Raw genomic sequence first — 24,018 nt, forward strand, 5'->3', positions numbered from 1 at the left:
GCCAACATTTTAGCTAATTGTATTATAATAAATTTAGTGTTTTCAATAAATCTTGAAACGTCTACAATATAAATAAGAATTCGAGTAGAAAACAGAGCGATCGTCCAATTTTTAAAATTTTCAAAAATTCATGACTTCAAAATAAAGCAGCATGTTGATAAAACGCAGTACGTACATATATTTTGCCTCAGAAATCATCAAAAAAAATTGGCATGGAAAAATTCGACGAGTACATCTGAGGTTACCCTTGTAAATTATGTATGTACACATAATACAGTATAGCATAAAGCAGGTAATTTGTACGAAGAAATAAAATGCGTGTGTGATATTCTCAAATGAAATTCGGGAATGTGTAATAAAAGAAATTGCACGAGCGTGCTTGCACCTAAACATACACACATGGAGGAGCTTTTTACTCTATTCATAGAGTTAACCTGCTAAGCATTACACGCGAGCTCACATTAACATGCAAAATTTATGAGCAAGGGGAGCCTAAAACAACATTGGAGTGTGTGTAATGCAGTAATATTTGCTCGACGAATATATATAGATGGAGAACTAGCTCGCTTATCTGAAATTACATTTCGTCAGACGAGATTCCTGTAAAAATATAATTAAATGAGACTGTAAAAATTATAACGAGGAATATTATTAGTTAAGATCAACGATTTTTTTCTCGACATGGCTTTATTTACAGAATTCAGTGTCCCAGAGTACCTATGGCACTTAACGCGTATTAAAAATCGTATTCTTGGTGCAAGACACGACCTCTCGATCGATATGACCTGGCATACCCGGCACCGATGTAGCCGGATGTGACGACAGCTTCGCCGGGCCCCCGAAACATGCACGTCAGGTTGAACCGTTTGTCCCGTCCGGTTTGCACGTAGTCCGAAAATTGCACCACCACGATGTTCGTCATCGTATCGCCGTACTGCAAACATTCGTCATCAAAGCGTACGTTACATCTATCGTTACCATTAACAAAAATTGCAATTTTATCAGATGCCATCGAAAAAGAGAAGTGGTCGGTAAATAAAAAAACTTTTTTAATCAAATCGTTACACGTGACATTCGACGGTTTGATTAAAAGTCATCGTGAAATAATTTTCCACGTCGCCGCGGTTCGCGAGGGCTTCGAATGGTCCTTCGTTAAACGTGTGCGGTCAAAAATTTGCAGCTTAAATTAAATCGGAGATTACTTCGGCGGATCAAGCCGTTAAGCGGAAATTGTCGCTCTTACTCGCTGTGTGCCGCACTCGGGGTATCCCTGAGGTCCGCTGATACGGAGCACGTTCACGGTCCCGCCACTGCCGCGGAAGAAGCACCGGTCATAGTATCCATACGTGTAAATTCGCCCGATGAATCCCTCCGGTGTCCTGAGGGTAAACTCCATTCCGTCCTCGCTACAGACCTGACTCACTGGAAGCATAACAGATCATAATTCGTGCACGTGATTTCGGGAAAACTGTCAGTCGAAGAGATACGCGATAATAAGAAGTTAATTAAGTAGTTAATAACAGGAATTATTAGGAGGCGGCAAAGATGATAATAATTATATATATTTACGGTCTCATATATAGAGAGTGATTCCTAGATAAATGTACAAAAATTTAGGGAGATATTTTTGGCTTATTTTATGAATAAAAGATTTTATAAACATATAAAACAGAAATTTTATAAATAGATAGAACAGAAAAAATTATGAAAATTTTGAAAATCTAAAAAATGCTTAGGGCTATTTTAATTTAATACCTACATGTGGCATTAAAAATAATTTCTAGGAACAATGAAATATTTTTAGGTGTTCTACCAGGAACGTTCATATAGGTAATTATAATAAATTTTTGAAATTAAAAAATGGTACAGATTTTTTTTTTTAAAAAAGAAAAAACACAAGCGGCAGTTTTTTTGTAAAATTTTAATTTAAATTTCAACGAAACAGAGATTTAAAAAAAATTCAATTCAACAGTGCTCCTTTAATTTCAAAAATTTAATATAATTACCTTATCTAACCTTTTTAATTGTGTTATGCACGAAGAAAAAAAAATTGTTAATTTGACTAAATTGATTGTTGATTCAATGAAATTTTTCAACTTAATTGAATTTCTTCAATTTAAGTAATAATGTATTTAAGTTAAATTAAATTTTTTAAGTTCAAGCATTTACATATATATTTAATTTAAATACACGATTAATATTTAATGTTAACATTTTTTTAAATATTTAATGTTTTAATAAACTCACTTAGAAGATTATTAGCACTAAGAACTACTTTTGACTGGTATAGCCATTCTCGTTATTTAAATGTGTTGATACACAAATATTTAAATTGAACAAATTTAACAAATTTACAAATTTATTTTTTCTTAATATGATAATTATTGAATTTATATGGATAAGAAACGTAAATTTAATTGTGCAATTGTAAGATAGGCCAGTGCTAAAATTATCACTCGTATTGCTTTTCTACTAGCTTGGAATTAGGATTAAAAAGGGATGGGAAATCGTTCATTAGAGCTCACGGTAAAAGTGTGTTACATATACCATCGATTCTCGAAACGTAGATGTGCGTAGGCGTTGCGTAGGTTGTGCATACTACACACTGTTAAATTCGTAGTATTATATCCAATTTGAGATATTTTTAATTATTTCTATATGTCGTTATTACTCCCATTCAGTATATATTGTTAATTGAACTGAAACATTGGAGTTAAACAATTTAGCTTAAAAAATGTTAAAATTGGCTCAGATTTAGTGTATTATTTACTAGATATAGACACACGTTAATTAATATGGATGCTATTTTTACTTTAAAGGTAAGCAATGCAATCACAAAAATGAGATTACTTAAATGAGATTGTTTTCTTAATTACTTGATTTTTTAAAATAATTGAATTTCAACACATATAGAAGTTAAAAATAACAAAATGTTATTTAACTCGAGGAATTTAAATTCGATTCTTTAATGTTTAACCCTTAACCACATCCGGCACCGATCTTTAATGCAGTACATGAGAGTCTGAAAAATTTATACAATTTTTGAAACGTCATAATGTTTGGTCCCTATCAATACTTTTCAATAAATTTTTTTTATGAAAGTTGAGAATTTCAGAAATGAATAAAAATACCAAAAAGTGATCTATTTTGATGTTATTAAGGAAAAACTTTTAAGCAAAAAAGTAAAGATTTGAAAAAAATCCATTTTTTAAATTAAATTATATCTTCGCAATAAAAAACTTTTAGGGACTTTATAATGCGGCGTTTTAAAGTTAAAGAGTGATACTTTTAAGATAAAGTTATGGTAATGTCATGTGACAAAAAAAAAACTTTGTTTCCGTGCCGTTTGAATTTTAGTTGAACTCTGAAGCTGCAATGGTCAACGTGGCGATCAATAGGGGAGACTTGTCTTAATTTATTCTTAACTTTTCCTTCCCTAACTCGAACCTTTTATTTCATTCCCTTTTAGCACAGTAAGCGATAGTACAAAGTTTCCCAGACGTGCTGTGTTTCAGGGTTAACAGTGCATGTGCGACGTGCGAGAAGGTGAAGAAGTGTAAATAAAAGAAACAGCATTAGAAATTTATTTCGTAACGTAACGTAAAGTAATGTGACAATAGTGCAAAATTGTATATATATATATATATATATACAACGTATAAACTTGCGTAAATTCATCATTAATGTGCAGCTGATTAATTCTAGAAGAGTAATCTCGATTCATAGATCGGATGCTGAACACATTGCTCTCTTCATTGCGTTTTCGACTACTCCGTGTAGCTGGTATTCCACGTAGAGAACAGCCAAGATATTCTATCCCGGATATTCTGAACGTACACGTTTCATCCTGTTTCGTGAATGCGATCGAGCGTGTTTCGTGCATATTTCAGCATCCATATCTCACTTTCGGCGTGTCTCGCGGACGTAGTGGCCGCTTACCATCCAGACATTCCCCGTCCGCGCCCTGGCGGCCGTTGTTCCTCTCGTAGAAATCGTAATCGGAACCCGAGTCGTAATAAACCGGATTGCCCATGTCCATGTCCCTGGAGTCCCGGTCGCTGAGCTCGCAGTTATCCCTCTCGGCCCCGTAAGGCGCGGCGTACGGCCGGTAATTAAAGGACCTGCAATTGACGTTGGGAATTTGCGAGCATTGTCCGATCGATTGCTCAAACAAACGCGCCATCGAATCACTCCTAATTCAATTTCAGCCTGCCCGGGTCGCGAGCATCCCCCTGAATCAACTGTCGGAATTCTACTACGGTTTCGCCCGTGTAGCTACATCTTTTGAAGAGCGTACCTCTCCGTTCTCTCAATTGATTTCATAATAGCTGTGTAGGAAACGTTTCTGCGCCCCCGCTAATTACTTAATAATTACGCTCACATCGTTAGCATGAAAGGCTGCTCAAATTGATCGTGTCCTCGGTGAAAATTTTTCAGAATTTCTGTGAATTAATTTTATAACTTGTTAGAAAATTTTATACATTAAGATTTTTTGTTTTATAATTTCTCATGAAATCTTGTAAAATCTGTAAAAAGTTTAAAGTATCTTTTAGAAATTATAGAATAAGAAATCTTGAAATACTTCAGACTTTACATATATGAAAAATTCTCTTTCATAATTTCCAATAAAATTTTGTAAAATTTAAAAAAGTTCAAAGTATTTGTTTTTTTTTTCTTTTAAATCATAGGATAAGAAATCTTGAAATATTTCAGAATTCATATAAAAAATTCTCAGGAAAGGTGCAGATTTTCTGAACATTTCTGCAAAGTGTTCTAATTCGTATAAAAACGCTGAGAAAAGTTTTCACCAGGAGTAGCACTAATAAGATCGAAAATCGTTTAATCGGATTAGGACGCTTTTCAATTTTCTCTAAATCGCTTATACAGCTACAATCCAAAAAATAGAGAAACGGAACTTTATCTATGCCGAGCGTGTCTTTCGAATTAAACCTGCTCGCCGAAGTTTCCGAACGATTGCTCGTCGAATTCACTGTGCTTTTTGACCTGACTTTAGATTATCGTTTAATTGTATTTACTTGTGCGAGCTCGACCATTATCGTTACCTGCAAACGAAGTCTCGAGCGTCAGCGCACTCCCTCTCGCACTGAGCCAACGACGAGGAAGTGGTGTACCGCCTGACGAACGGCTTCCGCACCCTGGTGTGAGATCCGACCTGCTTGAAATTATCCTGCTCGTCGCATCTGGACACGAGCGGTGGTCTGCCTATGATGGGCCCGCCGGCGTTTCCAAATGGACGAGAGTTGTAGACGCCGCCTTCGCCTATGTATCCGCCACCAACGACACTGCCGCCACCGCCAAGGCCGCCGCCACCGCCGTCGCCGTATCCTCCGTATCCTCCGATGGGCCGCACTGAACCGTAAGGCCCGCCGCCATAATGAGGTCGTGGCTCGGGACCGTGGCTCTGAGGACCACGGACGTCGTCGGCGAATCCGTGCGGGTACATTCCTGGCGGCGGATACCGGCTGTTTGATTGAATAAAAATATGAGTTTTCTGTGACAAAGTGTGGGTTATCAAGATTACACAAGTCGAATTACTTGTGCACACGGTTTGAGAGAATTAATAATTGCACGTAAGATCACACAACAAACGTTATTTCAGCACTAATTGTAAGATCTGGCTATGACCATTTAAGACTTGTCAATTATTTATGTTTTCGCATATTGGGCAATGCATTATTAAGATCTTATTTCGAGAGTATCTTTATTATCGAAATGTTGAAATGAGATTAGATGAGTTAAACAGACATAATTTAATTGCACATATGCAATTTCATAGAAAAAGTTTTAAAATTTTATAAAAAACAATTATTCAATAATAATTTTTATAAGTTAAGAAAATATGTTTTATGAAAGGAGAAAATATTGGATAGAAAATAACGTCATCTTCAAATAAAAAAAATAAGAATTCTTTAATACTATTATTATGAAAATAATCACATTGTGTTTTTTAGATGATTATTAAAGTATTGAAATAAAAATAAAATATTTTTCTAAAATTTTTATGAAATTTAATTTCTCAAATTCTTTAAAGAAAATTATTATTATTTCATATGTAAGCAAGAATATAATTTCTTGTTTCTATACACATTGACTACTGTCAACCAACGTTGGACTGTTCAGCGTCCTGGTTGTGAGCAATCAAAATTTATTAAAATGTTTGTAAAAAAAATAAATGCCTTCTAATAAAAAATTTTAGATGACATTATATATAGATGTAAAGTAAAAAATGCTGTTCAGGCTGACGGTATTTACAAAGATACAATCTTGTTTAATCATATTATGTTAAATTTTATTATTATATATGCTTATGATAAAAAAACATGCTGTGCAGATAACATATAATGAAAAAAATAACAAGTTTTAATTAATAGGTACTTACGCGAAAAAAATTTAACTTTGACACGATGCAATGATGACTAATTTCGCGACTTACCGGCTAGCATAAGGATCCTTGTCCGGATATCTCCCAGTTGGATATCGATCGATGGGAGATCTATCACCTGATGGCATGGGATATCGGTCCAACGCGTCTTCTGGATAAGGATACCGATCGATTGTATTGGGATTGTATCGATCAAGCATGTCGGGATATCGGCTTGGAGTCAATCGAACTCCGTACGTTACGGAATTCGCGGGATATTTCCCCAGAGTTCCGGCATCGGGATATCTATTGATGCCATTGACGGGACGGCGATCTCCTCCTCTATTGGGATATCGATCTGGATAACGATCTGCGGGATAACGATCTGCGGGATAACGATCTGCGGGGTAACGATCTGCGGGATAACGGTCCGCGGGGTAACGATCTGCGGGATAACGATCTGCAGGATAACGTTCTGTAGGATAACGATCCATGGGATAACGATCTGCAGGGTAACGATCCATGGGATAACGATCTGCGGGATACCTATCAGGATATCGATCACTGGAAGGATACCGATCGGGATAATTATCGGACTCGTCTGGATATTTGTTATCCGGGTATTTGTCTAAAGGGCGACGATCCGGATATCGGTCTGGATAGCGGTCTGGATAACGGTCGGGATAGCGGTCTGGGTAACGATCGGGATACCGATCGGGATAACGATCTGGCATACGATCTGGATAACGGTCGGGATAACGATCAGGCTTGACGCTGCTCGAATATCCTTTGTCGTAATCATCTGGGTATCCAGTTCCTGTAGAAAATATTTTAAAAAGATTTTACCGTTGTGTAATTAAAAGTGTGCACAATAAATTATTTTTTTATATTATGGAAGCGGGTAAACAAACAAATGATATAGTGACTTGTAAACATTATCGTTAAAAGCAACTTGATTTTGTTTAAAATGCAATTGTTATAACAAAATAAAATAAATTAAAATTCCCAGGCTGTTTATTCAAATTTTATAAAAAAGAATTTATTTAAAATTCCAAATAAGATTTGAAAATCTTTTAATGCAGATTTGAATTAAATTTATTTCGTTTTATATTTTTTAAATGTTTCTTTATCGTACAAAGAAAAGCCACTTAATTCTTGAATATTAATTTTGAGAAAATACTAAAAACAAAGATAATACAAACTAAAAATGGATGTAACGATCGGTTCACAATATACAGAATTTATCTCATCGGAAGTATAGATTGTTACTAATTTTTAAATAAAAATTGACAAGTTACGACGAAATTTACATGAACGTACATGCCATATTTATTGTTAATCAAGTTTACATTATTAAGAAAAAAATAATAAAAAAAAATAATTTTGTCAGAAAAAAGAAGTTGAATTTAAATTTAAAGTAAAACCCAAAAAATTTATCTAACAAATCCCATAAAAAAACTATGATTTTCTAGGATAAAAGATTAATTTTCTAACAACTTCAAGTTATTCTTGGTAATAAATAACTAGATTAGACTTATTTAACGTTAAGTTTAATACAAATACAAATTAACATCGGTTTAACATTTTGATAAATCTATGAGATATATCAACGACAAGTTATATGATATTTATGGGATGATTGCAATAGATAATGCTGACACTAGTACTTAACAGTAATTATACTCGCGTTTGAGATCTTGTCCCATTAAGACAATTTATGAGATTATTCCGTAGTTTCATGAATAATCGCGCAACTTTATATAACACGTCGACATACGATATTATGCTGAATTAATAAAGCGATTCTAACCGGGTCTTCCTAAAGAGGGTCGTCCAAAGTTTGTGTCCTGTCCCAGGGGATCTGGTCTATATCCAGGGTTATCGCGATCGCCGTCGAGATATTGATCTGTTGGTATAATGCATTGTTAAATTAAACATTAAACTATGTAGAGTTATGTATCACCTCTCCGAGAAATTCGCGAAAGGCGCAACGCGATTACGCAATGATAGAGGTCAATCTATTAATCGACGAAATCGTTTAGAAAAAGAAGAATCAAATTAATTAGAAATTTTTCACAGGTAATAGAGCAACAATAAACATTTAAAAATTTATTCTTTAACGAGCTTCACCTGCTTCCATTTATCAATCTTTTTGAATATACAAAGCGAATCAATAAGAATTGCCATTTAAAACAATTGGATTTTTTAATTTTATTAATAAAAATAATTTATATGAAATATATTGCATTTGATGAGAATGGATGAATTTTAACTTTTCATGCCCTTAATTTGTTAAAATATTAAAATGACTGAATTTGTTTTTCTTTTTTTAATAGAATTATGATTTATATAGAGCCTTGCTCGAATATATTGTATTGAATTTTTATATTTTTTTCAAATAATTTTTTTCTGCTTATTCTACCAAAAAGAGTATTGATTGCGGACGACACGGTACTCGGGAGCGACAGAAACTCTTATCATGCGACGCGTCTCCTTTTCCGCGGCGAACGAACAGGCAATCGATACTCACGCATGAGATTCTCGTAATAGTCGTAATCGGCATCGTAGATAATCCGGTTACCGTCCCGCTGATTGAACCGGCTCAATCGGCAGGTGTGATATTGCTCGGAGTAAACGGCGCTGCGGCACTGGAAGCTCGTCTGCCGGAGGCACTCGTCCAGGCACTCGCTGAGGCTGCGTCCGGTGATCTCCGAGTGGAACTCGCCGCTCAGACGCGAGTTCCGATAACGCTGGAAGGCCGTGTCCGGACGGCGACCATCGGAGAAAAAGGGCGACGTCGAGCTGCTGTCCGGGTATTCGGAGCCGCGCGCTACGGACGGATCTACGCTTCGTAAGTGGGCATTGATAACGAATTGTGAATCACCAACTGACCATTGTTACTTATCGTAAGCCTTGTTAGAATACAGAATAAATTAATTATATACAGATTTGGATAGAAGAGCCGCTTCGAATACGTTCCGAAACTCTAAATTAGTATCGTGAATAATTTCAGTGCAATTTTAGCAATTTTGATACATGTATAATATATTTGATCAAATCTTTGTTTCACTTATTTACACACCGGCACCAAGTTAGTAAAAATAATAAAATTGTAGAAAAAGATTTAATAATTAATAAAATTTATAATACAGTAGGGCTTGAAAAAATTACATTGAAGAAATAAAAACAGTTCGAAGAAAATTTAGTTTCTTAAAACGTGAAAATTAATTTTGGTTAGATAATGTTCTGGTAAAATAATCAATTTCACTTATCGTACAATTTATTGCGAAATTCATTTGTTCGTAACGAGACAGATTACTGCAAAATAGAAATTGATAAAGGAAAGCTAAAAAAAAGCAATATTAAAATATTTTGCGTATACTCACGATTATCTAGGCATACTAAATCGTAAAAGTGATGGCTCGGGCTGCTGCTAAGCCCAATGTCGTCCTTCTGTGAAACAGAATCCTCCTCAGATATGACGCACTGCCGAGTTTGCTCGTCAAACTCAACGCTGCGACAGAAATATTTCTCTGCTCTGAGACATAGCGCCTGGCATTCGTCTAAAGTGAGATTCGTGTATATATCCACTTCAAAGGGGCCGCGTAAACGCTTGTTTTCTTCCTTGACGAACACTGCGAGTCCGTCGCATCGTCTTTCAGCTGATCATATATTTAAAAAATATTTCTTTAACATAAGCATATAAAAAATTTTTTTCGTTTATTTACAAATATTCTATTTTTGTGAGCAATTAAAATAAAAATTTTATTTTTACTTAATTTACTTTAATATTCCCATAAATAAAATAAAATAAAAGAAGTTAAAAGCCTTTCAGGTATTTTATTTGCTAATTTAATGTTTTTAATAATGTTACGTTTTTTTTTGTGCGATTTTAGTACAAGAAAATTTTCGTAACTCGGTATAAAATGCGTAATAAAATGCGCGAATACTTTGTGTAAAAATTAACGCACCATTGAGGCAGGTATTTTCCAGATAATCAGAATTCGGATCGTCCTCCAGTAATTCGGGGTGAGTTCTCCTGGTGAAGCGACTGAGAGAACAGCTCCTCAGGGCAGTGTCGTACGTCGCCGATCGGCAGACGAAACTGAACTCGTTGAGGCATCTAAATACAAAATTAAAATGCTACTTTTCTTTACGACGCACAGTATAATTTTTATTTGTCTCCGCGTACCTGTCCTCGCAATCGGTCCTATTAGCGGCGCTGACTTCTTTGATATCGGTCAGGAGTAGCTTCAGCTTCTTCCTCGGATGCCTCTCGAATACGTAACGGCGATTCGGACATTCCCTTTCTATTCTGTCAGCTGAGAGAAATAATGTCATCTTAATTTCTGATACGCAGAAATTATCGTAGACAGTAAGAAAAGAAGCAGATCGTAATTAAGAATCCCAGATGAACTGGGAGCAAGATTATTTCTAGATCCTTTTCGTGGAGAATCGCGTTCGTCTATCAAAACTATTAAAGATAACTGCCAAGATTATTAAAAAAATTACAATAATGAAACAATTGCAATAGTGAAATAATCGGCGCGCAGTTCGTGTGAACTGGGAATTTATGCAAAATTGAGCATCAAGATCGACTTTGATCCGATCCTTCTTTCGCTCATGTTTAAAAATAAATTATCGCGCCTTTTTAACAAGCGAACTGTTGCAATTAATAAAATTAATCGGCACGTACGACGACAATGTTCTTTTTCTATCTTTCATGCGAATACTTACACGCTAAGCATACTTCGGTAAAGTGCACGCTGTTCGGTACGAGCATGAGATTTCCTATGCCCTCCGGCTGCGCCTGTTCCCTCGTTAAATAGCAAATACTCTCCTCGTACTCGGCGGCACCGCTGAAGGACGCGATTCTGCTGCCGGGCTGAAAGTCGAAGCTCGTACACGCACGAACCAGATTGTTCGTCGCCGTTCTGTCCCGCAGGCAGAGCTCCTGACACTTCTCCAAGACCCTAAATGGAGGCGCCGAGTCTCGCACCTGTCGTAAAACGGAATTTCTTAGCGTTGGATACGTCTCCTCCACCGCAAGACAATTTTTTTTTTTTTCTACGCGGTCGCCGTTGCCTCACGAAATTGCAGAAGATTGAAATTCAAGAAGAGCGATTTCGCCCGATCGATCGTTTCCACGCGAATTGGCGATAAGATGAAAGTTCGCGATGCTACAGTTAATATTGAAGATAACCCCAGCCACGGCACATATTAGTTGATGGAATATCTTTAGATCTTCCATTAAGAAGATTGCATGCTTGTGGATGTACCTTTTCTAAAATGATAGATATTCTCAGAATATTTCTATATTATTGAAATTTTCGTACACTGTGCGTACATATCCTAATAATATTCGTCGAAAGATTATTCTTACGCATAGAATATTCTATGCGATTTGACGCGGTGATCATTATTTTTCGAATATTCTTGTATACGGGATTCTTGAATATCTGAAAAGTCAGATTTAGAAAATATTTCAGAGAGCACACGTAATATTATGAATGTTAAATTACAAAAAAAATGCGTACATTCTTATAACACTAACAGACGATTTGTTTAAAAATATTCGCGTTGAAAGAACTATAAGAATATAGAATCTTCTCTGTCTGCTGGGACAATAACTGAAAATTTTAGAAGTAATAAATAAAATTCTGACGGAGGTGTTATTTTTCGTAAATAAATAAATAAATAGTTCACCATTTTTGGGGAAAGGAAGATCTTATAGATGCTTCTTAGCATCAATATTATTAAACTACGTTAAAAATTATCGTTAATTTAATTTTCGATTCGCGGTTTTACATACATTGTATATTAATTAACAGATATTTGTAGAGAATTTTTAAAAATTGTTTAAAAGATGTATAAAATTGATTTTGTTGAAAAGGTAACTTTGTAGAATTTTTAAAAGAATATCTATAAATAGCCGAAAGTTATCTTAAAAGATATTTTTAAGATGTTTGAGATTTCTAAAAAAATATCCTTCAAACATATCTCCAGGTCGAATGATATCTTAAAATGTTGCATCAGACATTTTTTAGATCACTTTGAGCAACTCCGATTAAACTTTAATCGACCGCAGGGACATTAGCATCCCTGTGAAGAAATAAAGTAAAATAGTTTATTATTGAAAGAAGACGCAAAGTCCTCTTTTTTTCTCTTTATAATGTACACTTGATTGATCATAGCATCCGATATATTTTATTGCTTCGACATAAATGGAAATAATAGAATTATTGATTTTACATTATTTAATAAATGTGAACTGTTGGTAATACTGCTGATAAAGTTGATCGGCCCTAAAAGATACTTTTTCAAAACTTTTCGAAAAAAATGCAAGACATTTCGAGACGTGGCAGAGAAAAATCTAAAAGACGTTTCCTTTATCGTGAGAAATTAGAGACACCAGAGCGCGATGGTTAAAAGTCGAACAGGAAAACAATTGCGAAATCGCCGCGATCTTACCACATCGTCGTCGAAATTCTGAAGCTGCTGATCCGGAAGTCTCTCGTAAACCACCCTACCCAGACCCCCGTTGCAGGTCGTTTGCGCTGAAACTAATAATGGTTCTCTCGTTAGCGCTCGTTTGTCGGCCATCGTGCGCGACAGATCCGTTCCTGATTTTATTATTTCTATACTATTTTTTTTTTTTTTTTTTACATAGAAAGCACGGATTATTATTTCCTTTTCCCATAAAATTCAGGCTACTTCCTCTAGTCGACAAACACGCACGCGCGCACTTCGATCTTATCAACGCGATATTCTTGTGCCATAAGTGGCACGGATAGTGACACAATACCGACCAACAGTTTCGCAAGTGCGACGTGACATCGTTCCGTATCCCTCGTTTTGCTCGCTCGCACATTTGTGGAACTATTCAGCGAATTCCAAACGACAGAGCGCACTTTTAGAAATATTGGAATAGAGTTTCTTTATTCTAATTTCGAACGAGCATTGTATTGTTAACTTGAAGCTATTGCTGATAAATATTTTACTCGCTAAATCCATTAACTTAAAATGAATTTTACTAATTAATGTTTAATTAACGATGAATGTTTCTTCTGTCAATTTTTTTTTTTTTTTTTTTAATGAAATGTATTAAAATTTATGAGTAATGTCCATTGATAATATCTGTTAAATGTGATCTGAATGAGATTGTAGAGAACTTTTAATTTATTACGTCCTTACCGTTAACCAATAGATCTAACACGATGAATATCCAAATGGCTGGTAGCATGCTAATTGAACTGTGAACTATCCGCATCGTGGTATTGAAATGTACAGATTACCTCGTCGCGGACATGCCAATCGCTATTACAATCTGAAAATGAATTATTCAATGTTCGATGCATAAAAGGAAGGATAGATATTTTTTGCTGAAAAATATTTTTAATTAATATAACGAAAAATGAAAAGTTACGAATCGAGGTGTGAATTACTGTCCGCTGAGCGGATTTGTTTAAATTTTTCACATTGTTTTAATCTTTTTTTATGATAGCGTTACAAAAAGCGCGTTATTGAAAAGATATTGAATTATTCTACGTTATTTTCCATGAAATTACGCGAAATTGAAATTGAGAACACAGTCGGACAGTCGAATTATATTTCTCTCTCTCTCTCTCTCTCTTCCTCTCTTTCTCTCTTTGAAAAGAGAGGTGGAATTTAATTTATGTGAGGAGGAAAATGCTCTTCTAAGGGGTAGCTTTGTATTGAAATTTAATAATGCAAGAGAACTCGGAATTATTTACGCGTCCGTCTATCGGAGGCTACATGTATTTTCCACGCGCACTTTTTCTTTCACGAAATAAGTGTCCAGGGAAAAAGTATTGAATTTGTTTATACGTATAAATTACGCAGGCACACACACACACATACACACGCAAATTTCCAAAAATTGCGTGCAACATATTGTACTGTACGAACATTTTATTCTAAATTTATTTCAATTGGAAGAATTCGATTAAAGAAATTTGTTGAAACATGCATAAGCGAGTAGAGCAGATGGAGTAATTATTGCTTAGCCGTTGTTCGAAATCGTTCGAATGTTTCTTCTGAATTTCCCTTGGGGGGCCAAGTGCAACGGGCGTAAATCTAGTTTTTGTCGCTCGTGGGAAAAAAAGTAAAACAATAGGTACATGAAAAATCGAAATACGGATAAAGGTACTAGCGAGAACCATTTGTTCTGGCCGATGGACATTTATACGTACTCGAGATACGTACGCGGGGACAGCGTGTACTAAACTTTATGGGATTCCTCACGAGCGCTCACCCTGAACACTTCCACGCACACTGTCACCAACGTTCGCTCGTGTACGTACGCGGCTGCCAAAGGACCAGCACACGCCCGTAAGGGCAACGAAGCGTGGTTCCAACTTTCAGGCATTACATTATTAGCCTGTTGCCATTATCTATCCGGTTATCGTGATTGACGTAGGCGAGCGCGGGTTCAATCATCGGAAACGAAAGAGCGAGCAGGGTCATCTTCGTGCGCCCAGCGACGATTTCATCGTTATCATAAATTGAAGGGAGAAAGGGAAAATATATTTGTGTGTAACGTCTTCTAAAATAATTTTGAGGATATGATGTATCTCTCAAAATAGTTTCGCTGAAATTTGGAATTTTTTGCAGCAGTTTTCTTTTCTTCAATATTTTTATATTATCCGATATAACTAATAAAATACATAGGCTAAATGAGACCTATTTAATTAATTTTATTTTTTTAAAAACTTTTATTAAAATACATTATAGAGATTTCTATAAATTGAACCTCTAAAAAATAAAATTAATTAACTGCACGCAGAAAAATATCAATTCTATTGGTAAGAAAAGCGATTACTTATTTACCTTTTTTCTTTAAATAATGCTTATCTTTAACAAAAAAATTTCTTAATAATTGTTTCAAAATAAATTTTATCACAAATTTTAGAAAAAAAAAGAATTTATACTCTTCTGAAGAATATTATAAAATTTTATCAAACAAGTTAGAATGGGGTAAGCAAATCGAATTTTTTCTTTGAACTCATTCTTTATTGAAATATTAAATTACTAGGATTTAGAATACATATTTCGAATAAATTTGGTGCTTTGATAGACTTGCCAATACACGTACTTAATTTACAGTATATATTTTTCAATGTGTACACAAAAATTTATTTTAAATACTCGTTTCAAGTAAATGAGTATTTCAAGTGATGAGTATATTTTAAGAAAATTATCAAGAAAATATTCCTAACAAAAATAACCATTACTTTTAGAAGAAAACTCAATTGAGTAATCGTTTTTCTTAGCATTAAAATAATATTTTTTCAGTTTGTGCAGCAGAGACACCTCTGCTCACTAAAACATACGTGATAATTAAATTATTTATTTGATATGTAAATCTTTTATAAATCATAAGATGTAAACTTCCCGCAAGGTACAACATAAATGCTAATATATTCGCTCGTGTTGATCCACAATTTTGAAAATATCACGATCGAGAGTCCATAGTGACGCCACAATAGAATGTTTATGATATCGACAACGTATCACAAAGAGGATTTTATTGTCGGGGTAATTTATGTTTACTCATTGATACGCGGGCGCACTTGTTCGTGACGAGTGCCAATTACTACGTCCATGACTCGTCCACCGATTTGTGTATCATCGGTGTTCGTCGAGCAGCGCGCACTGCTTATTAATCGCGTTATGGTTTATCGCCTCGGTAATTGCGTCTGTCACCGACAATGCAGTATAAAAGCTTATTCTGATGTTAACATCATCGGTCGCGAGAGAAAATTATGGCGCCCGTTCGTTATAATTCGCGTAATATTGCGCCACGCGCGAAATTACATTTCCGCAATTGTCCTCGCCGGATTGCCGGATTTATGACGTGCCGCTCGCCGTATGCAAATTATTTCGCGAAATTACTCGGATTAAGGTAATTAAACATGCCGTCAGACACGCGAGCGGAGACCACCGATTAAAAATCCCGCGGATACAGGAGACACTAAAGTGTAACAAATGGTTTCTGCGCGAAGCGTTTTCAACTTTAGCTCTGTCGTCGTAAAATCGGCTCTTGCAAAATATTAATTTTTAATTCGAAGGTTTTAGATTTATATCGAAAAAAATCAGCTACATGCAGAAGAGCATCAATTTTACTGGCAGGAGAAGCGATTATTCAATTTACTTTTTTGTTCTAGTAAGTAACGATTGTCTTTAACATGAAAAATTTTGTTGATAATTATCTGAAAATATATTCATCATTAATTGCTATTTTAAAAATTTATTATGTACAAGAAAAGGAATTTATATTCTTTCGAAGCATATTATAAGTTAGAATAATAAATAAATCGAATATTTGTTTTAACTTAATATTCTTGCCTGGAAAATTAAATTACTGGAACTTGGAATATATTTTAAACAAATTTGATGCTTGTGAAAGATTTGCGAATAAATAAACTTACAAATTATTTTAAATAAGTAACGTTTACGTAATTCAAGCAGGGTAGCTCCGGTGTCTACGCCGCAGGAGGATATACGCAGCAGCAGTCAGAAAATAAATAAAAAGAGTGAAGGTAATTTTCTCTCAGCCACTCTGTTTTATGCCTTTATGTTATATCAGTTGTGTTCTAATTTCAGTTTCTTTTTTTACTGTTAATATTAATAACGAAACCACCGTGAGTTGAATCAATTTGTCAATGTCGTAGCGATGTATTACATCTTACGTAAAATGATTACTCTCTCTCTCTCTCTCTCTCTCTCTCTCTCTCTCTCTCTCTGTAGGGAGTTTAAAAGATCTAGTGCTATTTTATAAGATCAAAGTTATTTCATGATTCATAAGTATAAAGAGATAGTAAAGGATGATGTGTACAAAAATACAAGTGCTTAGCTCTTGTACTTTTTGTGCATCTTATATGCATCTTATTTTGTGCATCAAATATCTCATCCCTTTTGATTACGACAAGATTACTAAAAACTTTTTTTTAAATATATGAAAAGTAAGTTTCTTTTTTTTAATGTTTTATAACAAACAGTATATAGTTTTTATTGGTATAGTTTATTTATTTTACATATATTTATTAAATAAATAATGTCTGATAAATTAAATTTTCGATATACTTAATAAATTATTTAATAACATTTATATTATTTATAATAGTTTTATTTTTATGTCAATTATTTAATAAACTTTTCACTCCCCAAACTGAGTGCCTATTTGATTGCCGGAATTAAAAAGTAATAACCTCAAGCTAGAAATAATATTTTAAATTAATTTAATAATGACGCTATAATCATCTTAAAACGAAAACTGTGAAAAACTTATTGCGAAAAATATTATTTCAAGTTACGATTGCATTTTAAGCCCGGCAACCATATCGACACGCAGTTTACTGAGAAATGTATGTAGAACTGAAAAGTGTATTTAATAATTAATTAATAATTGATATAAAAATAAAAATATTATTATACACCAAGATCTACTTCAACCGAAAAATGACATTGATTCCTTTTGCTTCTTAAATTACTTGTTTCAAATAAATGACGAGTGTATTTTAAGCTCATCAAGAAAAATAGTTGCAGTGATAACCGTTAGCTCAATAGAAGATAAAAATTGAGTAATCGCTCTTCTTAGTACTAGAATATGCATTTTTGTGTGCGCGCTGACGTCGCCGATAAACGGACGGGGGAGAAACAAGTTATTTGCGAGGAACAAAAGACAGTTAGAGGATCGTTGTTGACGCGATTCGCAATTTGGGCTTTGGGAGGCATCAGCCCTTTGAAAGCTTCACTTTCTGTAACTGCTTTTCATCGCGAGCTTCCACCGCGGGGTCTATTGTCGTGGTGCTTTGAACTCTCTATTCGTACGCGGGCGGCATTGTGTTGCGTGCGTACCCATGTCGAACCGGGAATGAATTCGGTCATTGTTGTGTGACGTTCATGTTAATGGAACTTTCGCACGCAACGACAAATTATTATCTGGTAATGTGCCGTGCTAATTCCGAATTTGAATTCGGGCACGACGCGATGCGCGCGTGGTAGACGGCGGCAAATATGTATCTGGAGAACGTTCGAGATCGCGGGCGATCGCGCGACGTATCCGCGAGTCGCTTGGAAACAATTATTGCCGATCGAACACGGTCGCGCGGCCGTGTGAAAGATCGCGGAAGATCCGCGCAGCACGCGTATTTTTGCAATTGCGCAACGATCTCCCGAGTAATCATCGTAATTACTCGGCGGTAATACGAACGCGCACCGCGCACCAACGCGTTAATCGCCACGCGATACGTCATTGGCATAATTAATTAAACGTTCGAGTAGCTGCAGTCATGCGAGCTTATTGCTTTATCCTTGTACGGACGTGTAGCCGCGTGTGAGCGATGTTCCGTGAACATGGTTTTTTCTTTTCGCGTTACAAAGGGATCCTGTAAGCGCTGCAACATTATTTAATATTAATATAAATGTAGTTGCACGTCCGCTCCTGACAATATTATATAAATGTTATATGAACATTGTATGAGAGATAATATATTATTTACTTCAATATTTGTGATTTTCGGGAATATTATAACTTTAAATGTAATCACTATAAAGTTTACAAATATTTTATGCATAAAAAAATAATTTATATTAATTTTTTGTCAATACAATAATATTCATAGTTTTCATAATATTCTGGATATTGAAATAATATAAATTACAAATATTATATAAGAACGGGCATATAACATTAAGACAACATTCTTATAATATTAAAAATACTGAACAAAATTCTCGGAACATTATCTTAACTTTTGCTAATATTCGTATAATATTCCAGGAATATTGTAGCGCTTAACAAGGAAATTAGTCATCACTTGTTTACTAAAAATTCATTATAAGCGTATACGAAGAGTTATAAATTTTCCGAAACGGACTTTTCAAGCAGTTTATTACTCTAATAAATCTCCCTTCAAGGAAGATAACGGAGCATGAGGGTAAAATAAATTCGCCCTCACAAGCGCGCGCGCACGCGCGCGAGATTTAATCTTCCGCTCGCTCTCTTAGAAAAAAAGGCTATAAAATTACAATTAGGATCAAGCGATTACAAATGACTCTTACTCCGTACTGATTTGATATCGCTCACCGTGAACAGAAAGATCAATCATGCCAGAGGATAACCCTCTCCTTTCTCGTCGACGAAGGGAAAGAAAGTTAATCTTACCCGGGAGGGACAGCTCTCCCCCAGTTCTTTTCTTCACCGTTCAGCGAGCCTTCCGTCCCTTCGGCGTGATTGCGGTTGCGAGGAGGCTCCGCGATCCTGAAGGGCTCGATCTTGCGCGCGTCCCCCGTGCTATCCGCCCGTGCTGTCGCGCGCGAGAAAGAGGCGTGCGAGCGTACACGCCGAAATCACGCGTGCGGTGCGAATGGCATCCGTAATCAAACTGACGGTCGAAATCGGCGGGAAGCGTGGAAATAATGGACACCTGTACACCTGGGAAGTGGAGAGAGGAAGAGAGAGAAACAGAAGAGAGAACGGCGAAACAGTAAATCGTGCATTGCCGATGAGCGCAACAGGCCGTAGGGGGCCCAGGCGGAGGGCACACGGAGCTTCGGGCTCACGGACGACGTCGATGCGCGCGCGGGGGTCGGACAAGCGGGGCCCCCACGTCCGACATCTCTGGCCTTGCGCTCAGCGGAAGTGGACCCATTGTGTGTCCGGTTTCCGTGGGGGCCATCCGGGAAAACGCGATTGCTCCGAGTCCGCGGGCGCGCAGAGGGAAGGGCGGGGGCGACGAGAGTCGCGGAGAGCATCGGTATCCGAGCGCGGTGCGTGGGTTCTCGTCATCGAGGCCGACTCGCGGCGGAATCATGGATTAGAGACTCCCAGCCGAGGTCAACCAGGACGAGATCGCACCGTCATCGCGTCATCGTGGACGAGAGTCAACGAGCCGCTCAACGATCGACTGGATAAAGCGCGGGGTGATCAGGCGTCCCAGTATCAGGGGTCCGTAACCTTTTGTTCGCCATATTGTACGCCTAGCGTGTCGAGAATTATTTTCTTCCTTCATACAAGTTAAAGTCTCGCACTGCCCCACGAGTAATTTAATGTATTAAAGTTTTATTTTCGGCTCTTTAGAATAGAAGCGAATGCTAATTTGAAAATACAATTCACGATCGCACTCGAGCAGAATAACAATAGAATAGAATATTTATTGCTTTAGCTTGCATTTGCCAAGAAGGGACTTGGTTTACAATTATTCCTTGCCACACTCATCCATCCATACTTTTCATCTCCTGAATAATCACCCCTATTTTGTCTTGTATCATTCTCTTTTATCTTGTTTTATCATTTTTCGATTTTATCGTAATCTTATTGTAACTTACAATTCTACAGTCTCCGACTAAATGTTGTACCACTTTTGTTCTCTTACCATTACCATTACGATCTATAATCCTTAGAAATATAATACTGGCAATAAATTGGCCAATAATTATGACCTATTTTGTATTAAAAGTATTAAAAGTACTAATCAGCAGTACTTGTAGAAGAGAAGGGAGAAATGCCACCCATTTTTATTTCATTAAATTTTGTTAATAATCAATATTTCATATTGAAGCTTGAATGATTATATTTGTCAAAGTATTTAACAGAATCTAGATTCAAAGTAATAAAATATTTATTATTTACGACGTTTATTACACGTTTATAATTTATAAAAATAATGTGACGCACTGCATAATCGGTGGAAGAGGAAAAGTGGTGGTAATAATCCAAAAATAAATTTTAAAAAATTGATTTAGTTTAAAGCAACACAGAGTATTTTGTTACATAGCTATGTATTTTTAATTTTTCATTGTTTAGAATTTTCCTGTATTGAGAAACATTAAAGGTATCAGATATCATTAGAGATATTATTTCATCCTTGTTTAACATTAAACAACAAGCATAAAATGATATCCTTAATGTTTTCAAACATAATCCTCTAGAGTGACAATCAATTTATTGGAGAAATATTATTATGATATGAAAATTTCGCTTAAAAGAAACATTTCTATAAGGAAAACCATAATTGCAGTTTTTTTTTTTTGGTTACAATTACAATTACATTTGCTATTATCATATTTAAATTTTCATCGCCTGTATAGTTTCTTATTTATTTCTTTTTATTCTTGCTTGTTTCTTCAAACCAAACTGTTGTCCTGTTACATTTTTCTATGTAATACTCCATGGCTTTCTTCACAGAATACACAATATCTTTTCCACTCTTCTAACCAGTGTTTGTCTGCTTCTTCAAAATTATCATATCTTAATTAAAACTCTTACACCTTCCCTTCTCCTGATTTTTTCAATATTCTCCTTCCTTAAATATCTTCTACTACATCTAACTTCTTGTATCTTGTATTATACCGGGCTGTTAGAATTTTGCTTAGAATTGTCTGTGAAAATTAAATGTAAAAAAAATACGCGTGCAAAATAAATATTTTATAATGATTTAAGAGAGTTAGTATGAGACGGAAAATGAAATTCGGTAATAACAGTATGTGTCAGCCCCTCGTAAATTATGGTGCTAATAATGATCTCGAGATCTTTTTTCTTCCTCTCGTCACGGGACGTCCTTTCTTGTGTTTCCACAAAAAGCATTATACTTAAAGAGATATCTTTTTCTCTTGAGACAGCAAATAACCACGCTTCCGCGGAGTCTGAAATATATGGGGAGGTGGGAAGATAAAGAAATGTGATAAATCTTTCTCTTAAACCACCTGATATTATGTTTTTTTCTTGATATTCTTTTATATAATAATAATAAGATATGTGCAGACAGATAATTTGCTTTCCTTGTAAGTACTCATAAATGCTATCTATTATATAATAACTAGAAAAAGAGCTTTCGAAAGATATGATAATACAGAGACCTTGTCACAAATATGAAACTCGTAACTAAAGAAAGTTAAATAAATATTAAAAAGTTGCTTAGATATGTTATGAATTCTTGATATGATTTATATTAAATAAAAAATGAGAACACCTTTATGAGAAAGTATTTTTATTAATAAAAAAAAAAGTTTTCTTGTTAGTAAAAAGACTTTCGTTCAATTATAATTTTTCTCAACTAAATTTTGCGATTACATGAAAATTACATCTATTTTCTTTCTTTTAATTTGGTACCAAATATTTTATCATTCTTGTTACATAGAGACAAGAGACAAAATAAAAATGATTTAAAAATAAATGAAATAAAAAGAAATAATTTACTTTCAATATTTCCTTACTAGTAATTAATTTAATTGTGCATTGATGATCAATGCATACGCGATCAAATATTTTCGTAGAATATTATTTTTCAGGAGAATTTTTCATTTTTCTTATTTGCAATTTTATGTTATTTACAGCTTTCAGTTGATGCTATAATAACATCGTAATACACGTTTGTTAAACAAAGCGTGTTGTATAAATAGATAAATGAATAGATAAATATAACAAAGCGAAATGTGTTAAGCAAATAAATGAATGATGCATATAAACAAAGCGGAACAATTTTCACCAAAACTTTGCTTATCATAGTAATTGCATGCATGTTTGTCATTTAATTCTTATCACGTGTTTACGAAAACAAAAGAAATGACAGAATGCAGAAATTAAAGACATTAATTAAATTGCAATTTATTTTAAAATTAGTAATAGAATTTATGCACCATGTAACACGAGAAACGTACTTGAAAAATTGAAAAATGACAATTTTTTAAATTATTGTAGCAAAGTGAGGGCACAGTTCAAAAATTGCTATTATTACGTTATTTACAAAAAGTAAAGAGACTTTTGATGAGAATTTAATTCACTGACTGGAGAGCTATACAATTAATTATGCAATAAAATTATGCAATTTTCTTTAAATTAATTTATCACCAATTAATTCATTTTATTATTTTGTGTAAAAATTTTAAGAACAATTTTCAAAAAATGAAGTTTATGAGTTACTTTGTATTTTTTGACGTATTTTATAAAATACGTCGGAATAAAGTATAAAATATTTCGTAAATTACTGAGTTTTCGATAATTTTACCTTACTTTTATACGCAGAACTAGAGAAATCAGACTATATGTGTAAAGAAAATCAAACAATTCTATTTACAAAATTAGACTTTTATACTTTTTGGTGCTTTTAACTAAAAAAAACCAAAGTACCCAAAATACATTTCCCTCGAAAGCGTTCCACTTTCACCTCAAACATTTTTTGTATCGTTAGTAATTTCGGAACAAATTGATTGGGTTGATTAAAATGGTATATGTATATGTAACCAGTTAAAAAGTTAAAAGTACTGCTACTTTTAATTTCATTATTTATTTTGCTAATAATTTTTAACTTAACATTATTAATTTTAAATAATTTAATTTTTAACTTAAACTAGTTAATTTTAAAACACATAAATTTTAATTTACTAACATTTTTCCCAAGTAAAAAATTTATCTTTACTGTTAGAGAACAAATTGTAAAAGAAAAATGAAACATTCAATATTTCTTTCTTATTTCTTTTAAACTTAATTTACAAATTAAATTTGATTGATGATTTGTTTTATAATATTATTTTATAATATTTTATAATATTTATTTTATAATATGTAATCTAATTTTAAAAACAAATATAATATAAATAATGCTTTTCAAAAT

At 34.5% G+C, this 24,018-nt stretch overlaps 1 protein-coding gene across 4 annotated transcripts in view; it reads right to left on the reverse strand.

The window, feature by feature from the left end:
• Window positions 1–20,868, reverse strand: part of LOC105196258 — a 27,296-nt gene extending 6,428 nt beyond the window's left edge. The window contains exons 1-14 of one of the 4 annotated variants that reach the window (XM_026136912.2): window positions 19,572–20,868; window positions 13,577–13,709; window positions 12,854–12,945; window positions 11,120–11,381; window positions 10,575–10,704; window positions 10,354–10,505; window positions 9,769–10,044; window positions 8,913–9,212; window positions 8,193–8,288; window positions 6,455–7,199; window positions 5,064–5,483; window positions 3,940–4,121; window positions 1,244–1,422; window positions 786–934 (exon numbers count right to left, since the gene is read on the reverse strand). In XM_026136912.2, the coding sequence (XP_025992697.2) occupies window positions 786–934; window positions 1,244–1,422; window positions 3,940–4,121; window positions 5,064–5,483; window positions 6,455–7,199; window positions 8,193–8,288; window positions 8,913–9,212; window positions 9,769–10,044; window positions 10,354–10,505; window positions 10,575–10,704; window positions 11,120–11,381; window positions 12,854–12,945; window positions 13,577–13,652 (3,059 nt within the window). In that variant the 5' untranslated portion in view covers window positions 13,653–13,709; window positions 19,572–20,868. Of the gene's footprint in view, window positions 1–785; window positions 935–1,243; window positions 1,423–3,939; window positions 4,122–5,063; window positions 5,484–6,454; window positions 7,200–8,192; window positions 8,289–8,912; window positions 9,225–9,768; window positions 10,045–10,353; window positions 10,506–10,574; window positions 10,705–11,119; window positions 11,382–12,853; window positions 12,946–13,576; window positions 13,710–19,571 lie in introns of all 4 variants that reach the window. The other 3 variants (XM_026136913.2, XM_026136911.2, XM_026136909.2) reach the window with 3 other exon arrangements.
• Window positions 20,869–24,018: the final 3,150 nt, after the last annotated feature.

This window comes from Solenopsis invicta, chromosome 4, assembly GCF_016802725.1.
Source record: "Solenopsis invicta isolate M01_SB chromosome 4, UNIL_Sinv_3.0, whole genome shotgun sequence".
NCBI lineage: Eukaryota > Metazoa > Arthropoda > Insecta > Hymenoptera > Formicidae > Solenopsis > Solenopsis invicta.